Below are 12,615 nucleotides of genomic sequence, written 5' to 3'. Positions count from 1 at the left end.
ATTCATTATAATCATTAAACTGGAAACAATTATTAAAAAAAAAAAACGAAATCTTGGTAATTACGAAAGTTTCGAAATGTTTTTCCTAGATATGAGTAAACTTGATTGTTGATAAAAGACGTGCGTATTCAGCATAAACAAATAATTTTATATAGAGTGTACATGTAAATGCACGTCTGCAAACCCAGCATAATTTCAATTAGTGAAAACGATATGATGATGAGATAGTGGTTCTCGGTTATTTGTGAAAAGTGAATAAAGTCACGCACACAAGTCGTGTATGCAAACGAGCCATATGATATTATTAATATGGTACTCCAGTTTAGTTTAAAACCTGAAACCAACTGCATATTTAATTCATTTTTGAATCTCGATAGTACGTCCCGGTTTGTTCCACTACGCGCACTCTGACGCACTTCTAACCTTATAATTAACGTAAGAAGCACAACGGCGGTAAGGACATTAACTTACTTATCAACAATTTATGGATAAGAATTCACTTGTTTTTCAGTCAAGTTCACAACAGCTACTTCTCCCAGACGCAGCTTAATTGACAAATAGGCTAATAAATATTGGTATGGGAGATAGAGATTGGAGGCCATTTATTTATGGAGGACTTGCTTCCTGTGTAGCTGAATTTGGTAATTAATCATTTAACAATACCAATATTAAATTAATTTGCTGACATTGTAAGAATATATTTACTGATTTCTTTTGATACAATTTATTAGGAACATTTCCTATAGACTTGACAAAAACCAGGCTGCAAATTCAAGGCCAAAAGTTAGATATAAATCATGCAACCCTAAAATACCATGGAATGGTTGATTGTTTTCTTCAAGTTGCAAGACAGGAAGGTCTTAAAGCACTGTATTCTGGGTAATTAGTAATGCCATTTACTTTAATTAATAATATAACTATAATTCATATTGAATAAGTAAATTTAAATATTAAGTTTTTTTAAATTTAATTCTTTATCTTTCTGATTTGTTATTTTGTTTAATACTTATTTATTTTTTGGAATAGAATTTGGCCAGCAGTCCTTAGACAAGCAACTTATGGCACAATCAAATTTGGAACATACTACTCAGTGAAAGACATAATTAATAAATACTATAACCATGATAGTGTTAGTGTGAATGTATGTTGTGCTGTCCTTGCCGGCGCTATTTCTAGTGCAATTGCAAATCCCACAGATGTGTTGAAGGTGCGAATGCAAGTAGGCGGCCTGCAAGGACACAATGTGGGACTGTTGGCTTGCTTCAAGGATGTGTATACACATGAGGGGGTTGCAGGCTTATGGAGGGTAAGCATAATTTTTATATAATTCTAAAATATATTTTGTTATGCAAATGTTATTCATGTTATTCAATATTTTATCAAGACGTATTATGTAACTGTAGGAAATTTTAGTGGATCACATGATATTTGTGAGAAATTGAAAAATCATATCATATTGATCTTTACCGTTTAGTAAAACGCAAGCTTTAATTAAATGTTATTGTTAGATTTATGCTTTTAGTCTGTTATCATTTCATATTGCAATAACATTGGAGTTAATTCTAATTTCTGTTAGGGAGTCAGTCCAACGGCACAGAGAGCAGCGGTTATTGCTGCGGTTGAATTGCCAGTGTATGACTTTTGTAAAGTTCACCTGATGGATGCATTTGGCGATAAAGTAGCAAATCATTTTATGTGAGTATTAATAGTAAACATCAATAATGTCAGTAAGTTTAGTTATTTTTTTGTGTACTTTTAGTTATTAATTATTGATTTATATTGCAATTTGGTTTGTACAGATCTAGTCTAATTGCTAGTTTGGGAAGTGCAGTTGCTTCAACTCCTATTGACGTTGTAAGGGTAAGTACCAAACGGAAAACGTTCAATCGCCATCATGCACATATGACAGGTTATTTTAGGTTAAATTTTGGTTATGGTTCTTATCTTAAAGGTTATACAAGATTATAATCCATAGTTTTCATTTAATCATCAAATTATTGCAATTTATACGTGCTTCTAATATGATTAGTTGTTGTAGACAAGACTGATGAACCAAAGAAAAATCAAGAATCTTTTACCTGGCGCCCACTTGTATTCAGGCACGGCGGACTGTTTCCTGCAAACGTTCCGAAACGAAGGATTCTGGGCATTCTACAAAGGATTCATCCCAACGTGGGTGCGAATGGGGCCTTGGAATATCATATTTTTTATAACTTATGAGCAACTGAAAAAACTTTATTGAATGCCATCCAAATGGTGTGTGTCTGTGTGTTTAATCCAATTTGCTTAGGATGTGTGAGTGTGATACACATTCAACATTCTTCACATTAAGCATTTAACTATGTGTATTGTTTAAGGAGTTGTTAATACTCAATAGATCCTTTGAGGTGTTAAATAATTATAGATTTAAATAAATGAATACACACTGTTATATTAAAATGTGGCCATTGCTAGTGATTTGCCTCTGTGGTTGAATGAGTAAAATGAAGGTTGGTTTTTATATGAGTCCCAAGACTTTTCCTTCAAGTCAGCTGAGGCTTTAATTTCCTTGAATTCACCAGCAATTTTTAATACTCCGCACATGATTATAAACAAGCTGCATACAGCTTGAATTGTGATCTAAAAATTGGTATATTCATGCAATGAATCATGATATTAGCATAATGTATTACTTACATCAAGTGGTAAATACGTAAACTTTTGTTCATTTATGCGTAAATATGATCGATCTAAAAGAAAGAAATAGAAATAAATAGTTAATTATTTTTTAATTTTCTGTGTAGTCTTTGGACTTACGTTGAGCTGCGGAATACGCGGCATGAAATAGTGAGAGAAAGCCGAGTGTTAATAACACACGATGACTAAACGTTGCTGCCATTTTAAATCCTTTTTGGTAATTATTTGGCTTAGTAATTATTCACACGAATTCTCAGCGTTTTATAAATAATAATTAAAATTAATTAAACGCAACACCACGCACAACACGAGCTTAGGTGATTTTGAGCTTTCAGCTGATGTCAGCTGTCATCAGGATTTTAAGCTTACGTACAGAGTTGGTGCTATAATAAATTTGTTACAATATAAAAGCAAAATTTATCAAGTTTTAAAGCTTTTTAAATTAAAAAAAAAAAACACTTTTTAGTAATATATCTCATAAAACTTTTAATTCACTTCTAATATATTGTACGACTAGTATAAAAAGATCAAACTTAATATTTATAATTCTCTTTAAGACAACCCATACTGAAATATCTATAATATTTCCAGGCAACTTTTTATACACCTACACTTAAAATGTTAGGTTATTCGGCAATTCTTAGTAAACAAACAAATGTGTACTAGAAAATGATGTAACAACTTAAATACGTATCCCAAATAGTGGAAAATGGTTTGCCAGGAAGGAAGAATAGCTATAAAATGCTTTGTGTCAACAGTATTACTATTTTCAACCTTGTTTTTATTTCCAATAAATATTAACACCTTCATTGTTTACCAGTATCACATTTTTATAAATCCTTTACTGTTTTATATTGCAATTAATATCATTCTGAGGATATTTTTTTGTAAAGGATACCAAGTAAGCATGTCATGTTTAAAGTTTTATCAATTTCAAAATTTAATATTTAATTATTGCAGATTGCTGTTAGAGCTGGATTTCTTGGACAAATCTTTGGATTAGGTTTCTATGTGTTCCAATATGCACCTGCTCAGGTTTACATTTTTGGTATATACATGGCTATCATGTCCTTTTTTCACTATTCTGAATATTTAACAATTGCTATAATAAAACCAAAGGAATTAACTACAAAATCCTTCATGTTGAGTCATAGTCCTGCTTATATTGGTGCAGCTCTTACTTCTTGGATTGAATTTGGCTTAGAAAGTTACTTCTTTCCAGGTAATGTATTAGACTGGATAATATTCAGAATTTTAATTAATAATGTTGTTTTTAGACATAAAAGTCTTGCCATATGTGCCATACATAGGGTTAATTATTTGTATTGGGGGAGAAATCGTTAGGAAATTGGCAATGTTTACTGCTGCTAAAAATTTTGATCATTTGGTAAGTTTCCTTCAAACATTTTATTTGTATATAGAAATTATGTTATTTTTCTTTCTAAAAAGATGTAAGATTATAGTGTATTCTGTTTAGTTGATCAATAGAATTACACTTGCAATATGTTTCAATTGTTTAAAAATATTCATATTATATTTTTTACTTTATTTCACGATATTTTATATTATAGGTACAATATACAAAAGCTGACGACCACATATTAGTAACACATGGAATATACAGTTGGTGCAGGCATCCAAGTTATGTTGGATGGTTTTATTGGTCAATTGGTACCCAGGTATGCTTTTCTTCTTTATTGCTTGTATTATGGGCATTGATTAATAATTTATTTATGTGAATTGTTTTATAGATTATTCTGCTCAATCCGATTTGTATAATTGTGTATACAATTATAAGCTGGATGTTTTTCAATGAGAGAATACACTGTGAAGAAATCACATTGCTCAACTTTTTTGGACAACAATACTTAAACTATCAGGAAGATGTTGGAACCGGTTTACCATTTATAAAAGGATACATTGTTAGACCATAATTGTTTATGTACACGCATAAAAGCATTTAGTATTGGTTTAAAATATTTTTTAAAAGTTTTAATTTATTTTTCTGATAAGTAATATTTTAACGGGATTTCGTTAAATATGTTGTTACTTAGGAATGTAAATAAATATACCAAGGCGAAAAAAAACTCTATTAACAATATTATTGTGTATTATAAAGAATTAAACGGATTTATGAATAAAAATTATGTATGCAACATCTATTTCACTACAAACTTATATTTACTACTTACTAATGCTTAAGAGATTTGGTCAAATTGTAGTTTAATATTTATACAAACGTAAAACGCAATATAAAAACAGCGCACGTAGCCTTTTTTAATATGCACAATTATTTTGTGACTGAGCCATCAAAAGCAAATATTTAATTGGGGATATATTATATGCACTTTACTTTAAATACAACCTACTTGAACGGCAGCACTTTAGTTTTCATACTTTGCACTAAGAAATTTATACTATGCACTATAGATTGTATAACTTATATTTTAATTACAATGAACTTATATATTCAGGTTTAAGCTTAAATTTGCTCTGACTCAAGGGGCCGGTTAAGAGTACGGCACGTTTTATAAGTGCAAAGTATTAATTTGATAGTGGAAAGCATTTTATTCAAGTGGAATTAATTTTTCAAAGTGCAAATATTTATTTTGGGGATATATTAAATGCACTTTAGTTAAAATACAATCCACTTGAACAGCCGCACTTAAGTTTTCATACTTTGCACTAAGAAATTCATATTATGCACTATAGATTGTATAACTTATATTTTAATACAATGCACTTATATATTCAGGTTTAAGCTTAAATTTGCTTTGAATCAACTTTTTAAATTGAAACTTTATAATTTGTGGTGGTTAGGTAGGGTACCTTGTTTGGTATTATTTGTGGGGCGGTCGGGGGTAGTGGTGAGGGGGTAGTCGGGGAGTTGGGGGTGGTGGTAAGGTAAGCTACCTTGTTTGGTATTATTTGTGGGGCGGTCGGGGGTTGGGGGTGGTGGTTAGGTAGGCTACCTTGTTTGGTATTATTTGTGGGGGTTGGGGGTTGGGGGAGGAGGTGGTTGGCGGTTGGGGGTTGGGGTGGTGGTTAGGTAGGCTACCTTGTTTGGTATTATTTGAGGGGGGTGGGGGTGATAAAGGGGCCGGCTAAGAGTACGGCACGTACTTAATACTGCAAGTTTTATAAGTGCAAAGTATTAATTTCATAGTGGAAAGCATTTTATTCAAGTGGAATTCATTTTTCAAAGTGCAAATATTTATTTTTAAGTTCAGTTCTGTATTTTTAAGTGCAAACATTAATTATAAGTGCATTTAATGAATTGACAAGTTAAAAATCGAAAAAATAAAGTTCGTTTAATTACGTGCCTTTATAATTTTGCTACCCAAATCTTATGGTAATGTAATGTAAGGGGTGTTACGAAGTTACGACAAAGTTAAAATGGCATGTAATTAAACGAACTTTATTTTTTCGATTTTTAACTTGTCAATTCATTAAATGCACTTATAATTAATGTTTGCACTTAAAAATACAGAACTGAACTTAAAAATAAATATTTGCACTTTGAAAAATGAATTCCACTTGAATAAAATGCTTTCCACTATGAAATTAATACTTTGCACTTATAAAACTTGCAGTATTAAGTACGTGCCGTACTCTTAGCCGGCCCCTTCTATCACCCCCCCCCCCACCCCTCAAATAATACCAAACAAGGTAGCTTACCTAACCACCACCCCCAACCCCCAACCACCTCCTCCCCCAACCCCCAACCACCCCACTAATAATACCAAACAAGGTAGCTTACCTTACCACCACCCCCCAACTCCCCGACCACTCCCTCACCACTACCCCCGACCGCCCCACAAATAATACCAAACAAGGTAGCCTACCTAACCACCACCCCAACCCCCGACCACCCCAACCCCGCGACCGCCCCACAAATAATACCAAACAAGGTACCCTACCTAACCACCACAAATTATAAAGTTTCAATTTAAAAAGTTGATTCAAAGCAAATTTAAGCTTAAACCTGAATATATAAGTGCATTGTATTAAAATATAAGTTATACAATCTATAGTGCATAATATGAATTTCTTAGTGCAAAGTATGAAAACTTAAGTGCGGCTGTTCAAGTGGATTGTATTTTAACTAAAGTGCATTTAATATATCCCCAGTTAAAATTAAAAATAGGTGTATTGAATATTGCATATAAAAAATATCGTATATATAAAAAGTATTAAAGATTAAAAGATAAAAACTCTTGAAAATATGAAAAAACCTTAAAACAAATATAAAAAATTCTAAATAGGAACTATAATAATTATTTCACTGAATGAGTAGAGCTTTCTTCGCCTTGGAGGGCCTTCCTCGTTTGCGTTTTTGGCCGAGAGGTATATTCAGGACTTCTAGGGGCACCTTCACCTTCCGCAATCTGATTAACATACCTAAACTATGTTTGCATGCATATTTTTTCAAATAAACTGGGCAAGTACAACTTGCTCTAACTTCATCTACCATTTCCACAGTTACCACCCAAAAACGATTGCAGCATTCACTTTTATAGCTGTCAAAACTTGTCCATTGTAAATGGGCAGCTTCATGTGCATTAATTATTTCTGGACTTATATCAATATTCGACAATCTTGCCATACTCGATGAAAAATAATATTGAGAGATGTTTTCCTCATTTTTGGATAGAATTTTCATGTTTAGTTTTGCCCAGTTGTTTGCGTCAGTCCAAATTTGGGTATCATATTCCGGTTTCATACAAAAAGGTTTAAAATTAGGGTTCTGTGGATCGCGCTCCAAGGACCATTTCCTTAAAATTGAGTTTTCTAGCAGCGACAAAAACTGTCCTACCGGTAATCGTTCACGCATTGTTCCTTCATTTTTTATTGCACCGTTTGTTGCTTCTAACCCATTATTTGTGATTGGGAAATATGCTCGAGCACCAACATACCAATATTTGTGATCAGTTAACCAAGTGGATTGAAAATATTGAACAAAATCCTTCACTTTGGTATTATTTGATTCAGACCATTTTTGGATAAACAAATTACTCACAACAGTGAATGTCTCATCATCACCACATAAATGCAAGCATTCAATATCTTTTTTTAGATCTTTTCCCTCTTCTAATCCCCGCAATTTTGTGTCAATGTTCTTGACTACATGGAAATAGCACATCAGCCGACGGAAGGAAGGACCAAAAACTGTTTTGAAGCCATTTGTTATAGCATTGCTAGCATCAGCAAGTAAGATTTTTGGCTCCCACTCTGTTCCATTAATCTCCAAACAAGTGCTTTTAATGCAATAAAATATGAATGCGAAATCAGCTTCCATTTCATTAGTAGTTACTGCTATACCAAATGGGTGGAATACTTGTTGAAAATCTGAAGAACCCACAATTAAGACAGGATATCCCTGCCAATTCAATTTGTATGTGGCATCTGCTTGAACTCCTTTACTTTTTTTAACATTTCCTAGCAATCTTTTTGTAGAGAAAACAATTCTAAGTTCTGGATTGTCATCAAAACTGGTTGCCACACCCAGAACAAATGGTTTGTCTTCTTCAGTTGGAATTTCAGTTCGCTCTTGGCACCAATATAGAACAGAATTTAAAGATATGGTTGATTGACCAAAATGTTTAATTCTGAGTTGTGACAAGAAATTGCTGAGTTTTGATTTTTCTGGCTCTTGCACGCCCCGACTTTGAAATGCGGCGATGATTGCATTTGGCCTCCTGATGCCATCCAAAAATAATTCCTCCACCAAAGCTCTGCTTTGGTAAGGGAGCCCTCTATGTGCATCCTGGTGATCACTATGACCATCTTTTGTTTTAAAAAGAGTGACACGACTGCATTGAGCATGATACAGTAGAGAAATTCTTGCTGGGCATTCCGATTTCCGGTACTGCCCCCCTGTGCAACGATACACAACTTTACGACCTTCTTGAGTACTGTATGATGTAATCTTCTTCCAGGTCATGTCGTCGTCGACATTCTTTACGGCCGACACTGCGTCACCGAACTCCATGATTTTTACCCATGCCAAATTTTTACGGGATTTCTTGCCTTTCGGAGGAATACTTTGCGTTTCCTCCTCCTCGTTGTCGCTTCGATTCTCAAATTCTACAAATTCGCTCATCGTGTGGACGTCTAAATTTGAATTATTAAAAATTATGTTAAACTATTTTAAATATTAAAATAATGAGTAGAATACCTTAGTCTTTAGAGTAATTTACTTATAAGTTAAGGGGGTTAGGCCTAGGTCCATTTCTCAGACTTGCGGAATGCGCAGGCGCACGTTCAAAGCTCGGAGCATGATCGTGCTTCTCCGCGCGCACACGACTGAACGAATCTATATAGCATACAGGGCAAGTCGCATGATTTGTAATAAGAAAAATTTAGCAATGCAAAGTTTGGAAGCTTAGTTATTTGATTAGTGGGTTGGAGCGAGGGGGTGGTCGGGGGGTTGGAGATGGGGGGTGGTGGTTAGGTAGGCTACCTTGTCTGGTCATATTTGTGGGGCGGTGGTGATAGAAGGGGCCGGTTAAGAGTACGGCACGTACTTAATACTATCCTGCAGACTTGCGCGTAACAATAAAGCCGACCCTGCACACGTAAAACACTACCGTAACATCCTGTATATAACCTTGAAAAAAGTTATGCGCTGGTTGCATACTTTGCAAGTTTTCAAAGTGCAAATATTTATTTTTAAGTTCAGTTCTGTATTTTTAAGTGCAAACATTAATTATAAGTGCATTTATTGTGTTTACAAGTTAAAAATCGAAAAAATAAAGTTCGTTAAATTACATGCCTATTTAATTTAGTCTGTAGTGTGAAGATTGAAAATCACTATTTTCATTGAATAAAATTGTTTTAGTTGTTTTTCAATGAACAACAATATTATGAGCCTACAGGTATGCACCAGACTCTCGTATTTAAATATATGTTAGCAGACTTTAAACAGAAGTCGCACATTCAACATAATTTCTGATAATTGTCTAAATAAAAATGTTTATACATAAATAGTACCTACGTTTAATCTTGCAAAAACTTCTATAAACAGTTAAACATAAGATGGAATAAACATGAGAAGCCAAATATGTTTACTATAATTTAATCTAAACGCATAACAATACTATTGCATTCAAATGATTTTTTTACTATGCTTTATCCTACAACGCTTTTAAGTTGTAAAAAAAAATGCCGCTCTGTTTGATCTCAGATTCTCAGCCACCCACATAGTACATATATTTACGCGTAAAACGTTTATTTCGTCTGTGCGTTTTGTAACTACCACAGAGTATGTATATGCAATGGTTTATGTACTAAAACGTCATATACATTTCACTTTTGCGATTGGACGTCGCTCGGCGTAGCCTAGGCTCATGATGAATACACACAAACACACAGTGGCAGCAAAAATGTTCGGCACGCCTCTCCACTAACAAGAGTCTCGGTTTACTCCACGATTATTTTTGTAGCGTAGTTGCGTAGGCCCTTTTAGAGGCGTTTTAACCGCGAATCTAGAACATCGCATAAACATTATCAGTAAGTGCACTTTAAACACATCTATGTAGTTTAGTTATAATTTAATTGTGTAGGAAATATGTAGTCTGGTTAGTGTTGTGTGCTCATTAGTAAATTGTACAGAAGCTATTTTGAGATGTGACTCAAATCTCACTGCTACATCAGTCTTCACCTACTAAATGTGTTGCTGATACAACATTTGAACTATTCTTTTTAATATTATTTAATAGAAAATGGCAGAAGCTGCCTTTCCAAGTCAACATACCACTACAACTGTAACAACCAGTACAACAGTCCAAACCAACCTTCGTTATGATCCATTATATCTTAGAACAGTGCCTGGAATTCTTAAACTATGTCAAGTTGTAAGTATATTTTGGAATGTTTAAGCTTTTTCCATCTATTGAATGGTTTGATTTCTCTTGTTGCAGATATTGAATATTTTGGGTTTTATTTGCATTGAAGCTAGTGGTGTACATAGCTCAGCATCAAGAGGATCATTCTTCATTTTTGTGGCAACCACAGCATTTTGGTTCACTGGCATTCTACTTGTATTTTACCTCTTTCATGTAATTGAAAAGTTCTTTAAAATTCCATGGCTGAAGATTGAAGGAATCTTTTGTGCAACTTGGGTGTTACTTTATTTGATTGCATCTTGTTTGGCAGCCACATATGCAGTGGAAGGCTTCAGAGTGGCAGCTGTAAGTACTTAAATCAGTATTAGCAATTAATTGCATATTTAATATTATTAATTTTGTGATACAGTTCTTTGGTTTCTGTGCAATGGTGGCATATGGATATGATGCTTTCCTGAAGTATCATGGAGTGCGCCAAGGCGAACTGGCGCAAGGAGAAAGGGCGATTAATAAACAAATCACAACGATTACCTCACCAGCGTATTAATAATACGATTTTTTTGTTTAATTTGATGATTAGCAGTCTAAATCGGTTAAATTCCGACTGATTCAGACAATTACACTACACTCATATCAAATTATATCAAATCACATTTGCATTTTACATGTACCTTTTTGATAGTGGTTTTCTGTGATGCTTTATTGAAACGAAGTTCATTTTAAGTGTAACACGTTTCTAAAATGTTGGTTAAAAAGCAAAACATGAGATGATATTACTTTTATCTATAAAATAGAAGCAAGATATGATTGGTGGCACGGATTTATAGGAAAGTTTCGATAATTTAGTAAATATTATATCTATAAGATAAGGATACTTTTGGTTTTGCATTTAAAATGTGTTAAAATTTAGCCAAGAAAGCAATGTATATGAAAATGTTATTGTATTGCAAAAAAAAAACGAGCAAAATTATTATTAAGAGCCAAGCTTATATGAATGCATTTGCTGTTATTTGCTCTGTATTAAAATTTAGAATGCATGTACTTAAAGTACCTAAAGTACTCTGTTAAAATATCACATATGAAAATATTTATTTGTTTAAACTGCTTGGTTGAGTTTCAAATGCGTAACAATATTCTAAACAATGTGTACATACATGTTAATGATAACTAATTTAACATAATAACACCTCACACATTTATCGTGATATCTCGGATATTTTTATATGTATTTTAACACGTTTATCACAAATTAATGAGGATGAAAGGAGACGAATCAAGGATATTTGTATTACACGAAATTGTTATCAATGTTTAGCTTTTGCAGAGTGTATATTTCGAATATGAATCTTATACCTATGTAAATGTTTGAAGGGAGCAATGTTGTGCTTTATTATAATATGTCAAAATCAATAAATTCTACACCGTTGCTTTTCGAGTCTTTGTATTAAAACTTCTTTTGTTTTCAAGACTGAATTTAAATTGCATTGTTTCGTATTTTTAGTTAACTAAAACTTTATTTTATCAAATGCAGACATTTATAAAGCATGCCTGAAAAGGTTAATACTTTTACTTCGTAGTATTGAATTTTATATTACATTTTATGTTTAACGTGTTAATGATTATAGTTTTTCTATGAGTTTTGAACATGTTTCGCTTTGAGGGCGTCGCCAAAATGTTTCTAAATTTCATAAACGTGAATTGCGTATTCGCAAAAGAAGATAAATTAGTTGTATTGATTTAACATATACATTTGAAGAATGTAACAATGCAATGAGTGTTTGTTTAAGCAATTGTCTTGTAAAACAAACAAAAACGAGTTTCATTCAATGAGCAGAGCTGTCCTACATGTGGGAGCAACAAGATGTAATGCAATATGAGGGTGCGCAAAATCCGTTTCCACCAACCGAGCGATGTGCGAATGAAGCTATTTTCCCGAACGCTCTCCCTCGCCCTTTCAGTTCCCAACGAACTGTTTTCCACGCAGCTTGTTGCACGAGTCATCCGCTCAAAATTGTGTTTTTGCTCTCCATGAGAGTTCCGTGCGAAGCTGAGCGGCCAGCCACACAAGGTAAACAATATATCGCAGCACATG

General features: G+C 33.5%; 4 protein-coding genes across 5 annotated transcripts; 3 read left to right on the top strand and 1 right to left on the bottom strand.

Moving 5' to 3' along the window:
* Positions 1-228: 228 nt before the first annotated feature.
* Bmcp (uncoupling protein Bmcp mitochondrial) lies at positions 229-2,439 on the top strand. Of its 2 annotated transcripts, none has more exons than XM_065306947.1 (7): positions 229-453; positions 494-641; positions 732-879; positions 1,027-1,306; positions 1,577-1,695; positions 1,800-1,860; positions 2,039-2,439. In XM_065306947.1, exons 2-7 carry the CDS (start codon positions 578-580, stop codon positions 2,240-2,242), a joined length of 876 nt encoding a protein of 291 aa, XP_065163019.1. In that variant the 5' UTR covers positions 229-453; positions 494-577; the 3' UTR covers positions 2,243-2,439. The 2 variants fall into 2 exon arrangements, with proteins under 2 accessions (XP_065163019.1, XP_065163018.1); XM_065306946.1 differs by having other exon boundaries at positions 230-453; positions 512-641.
* EMC5 (ER membrane protein complex subunit 5) lies at positions 2,215-3,041 on the bottom strand. Its single transcript, XM_065306949.1, has 3 exons — positions 2,797-3,041; positions 2,677-2,729; positions 2,215-2,619 (listed from the first exon to the last, which is right to left on the bottom strand). The coding sequence occupies exons 1-3, from the start codon at positions 2,876-2,878 to the stop codon at positions 2,434-2,436; spliced, it is 321 nt and encodes a 106-aa protein (XP_065163021.1). The 5' UTR covers positions 2,879-3,041; the 3' UTR covers positions 2,215-2,433.
* Positions 3,042-3,282: 241 nt separating this feature from the next.
* Icmt (isoprenylcysteine carboxylmethyltransferase ste14) lies at positions 3,283-4,836 on the top strand. Its single transcript, XM_065308137.1, has 5 exons — positions 3,283-3,577; positions 3,637-3,898; positions 3,954-4,063; positions 4,248-4,355; positions 4,428-4,836. The coding sequence occupies exons 1-5, from the start codon at positions 3,386-3,388 to the stop codon at positions 4,608-4,610; spliced, it is 855 nt and encodes a 284-aa protein (XP_065164209.1). The 5' UTR covers positions 3,283-3,385; the 3' UTR covers positions 4,611-4,836.
* A 5,191-nt stretch (positions 4,837-10,027) lies between these two features.
* LOC135795173 (CKLF-like MARVEL transmembrane domain-containing protein 4) lies at positions 10,028-11,949 on the top strand. Its single transcript, XM_065306744.1, has 4 exons — positions 10,028-10,188; positions 10,398-10,532; positions 10,599-10,868; positions 10,933-11,949. The coding sequence occupies exons 2-4, from the start codon at positions 10,401-10,403 to the stop codon at positions 11,068-11,070; spliced, it is 540 nt and encodes a 179-aa protein (XP_065162816.1). The 5' UTR covers positions 10,028-10,188; positions 10,398-10,400; the 3' UTR covers positions 11,071-11,949.
* The last annotated feature ends 666 nt before the right edge of the window (positions 11,950-12,615 follow it).

The sequence above is a fragment of the Atheta coriaria genome, unplaced genomic scaffold (assembly GCF_025399875.1).
Source record: "Atheta coriaria isolate IRGN ID8LTWV9N9 unplaced genomic scaffold, Caltech_Dcor_3.1 hic_scaffold_7_pilon, whole genome shotgun sequence".
NCBI classification, from domain to species: Eukaryota; Metazoa; Arthropoda; class Insecta; order Coleoptera; family Staphylinidae; genus Dalotia; species Dalotia coriaria.
Note: the sequence above shows the minus strand (reverse complement) of the source record. Positions and strands in the feature narration are given on the sequence as shown.

Excerpts from the sequence above, each read along its gene's own strand:
- EMC5 (XM_065306949.1), bottom strand. The coding sequence starts at position 2,878 with ATGGCAGCAACGTTTAGTCATCGTGTGTTATTAACACTCGGCTTTCTC. Across the intron at positions 2,730-2,796 it reads CGCGTATTCCGCAGCTCAAC|ATCGATCATATTTACGCATA; the intron begins GTAAGTCCAAAG and ends TCTTTCTTTTAG. Across the intron at positions 2,620-2,676 it reads TTACGTATTTACCACTTGAT|ATCACAATTCAAGCTGTATG; the intron begins GTAAGTAATACA and ends ACCAATTTTTAG.
- Bmcp (XM_065306947.1), top strand. The coding sequence starts at position 578 with ATGGGAGATAGAGATTGGAGGCCATTTATTTATGGAGGACTTGCTTCC. Across the intron at positions 642-731 it reads TTCCTGTGTAGCTGAATTTG|GAACATTTCCTATAGACTTG; the intron begins GTAATTAATCAT and ends ACAATTTATTAG. Across the intron at positions 880-1,026 it reads CTTAAAGCACTGTATTCTGG|AATTTGGCCAGCAGTCCTTA; the intron begins GTAATTAGTAAT and ends TTTTTGGAATAG.
- LOC135795173 (XM_065306744.1), top strand. The coding sequence starts at position 10,401 with ATGGCAGAAGCTGCCTTTCCAAGTCAACATACCACTACAACTGTAACA. Across the intron at positions 10,533-10,598 it reads TTCTTAAACTATGTCAAGTT|ATATTGAATATTTTGGGTTT; the intron begins GTAAGTATATTT and ends CTCTTGTTGCAG. Across the intron at positions 10,869-10,932 it reads AAGGCTTCAGAGTGGCAGCT|TTCTTTGGTTTCTGTGCAAT; the intron begins GTAAGTACTTAA and ends TTTGTGATACAG.
- Icmt (XM_065308137.1), top strand. The coding sequence starts at position 3,386 with ATGGTTTGCCAGGAAGGAAGAATAGCTATAAAATGCTTTGTGTCAACA. Across the intron at positions 4,064-4,247 it reads CTAAAAATTTTGATCATTTG|GTACAATATACAAAAGCTGA; the intron begins GTAAGTTTCCTT and ends TTTATATTATAG. Across the intron at positions 4,356-4,427 it reads ATTGGTCAATTGGTACCCAG|ATTATTCTGCTCAATCCGAT; the intron begins GTATGCTTTTCT and ends ATTGTTTTATAG.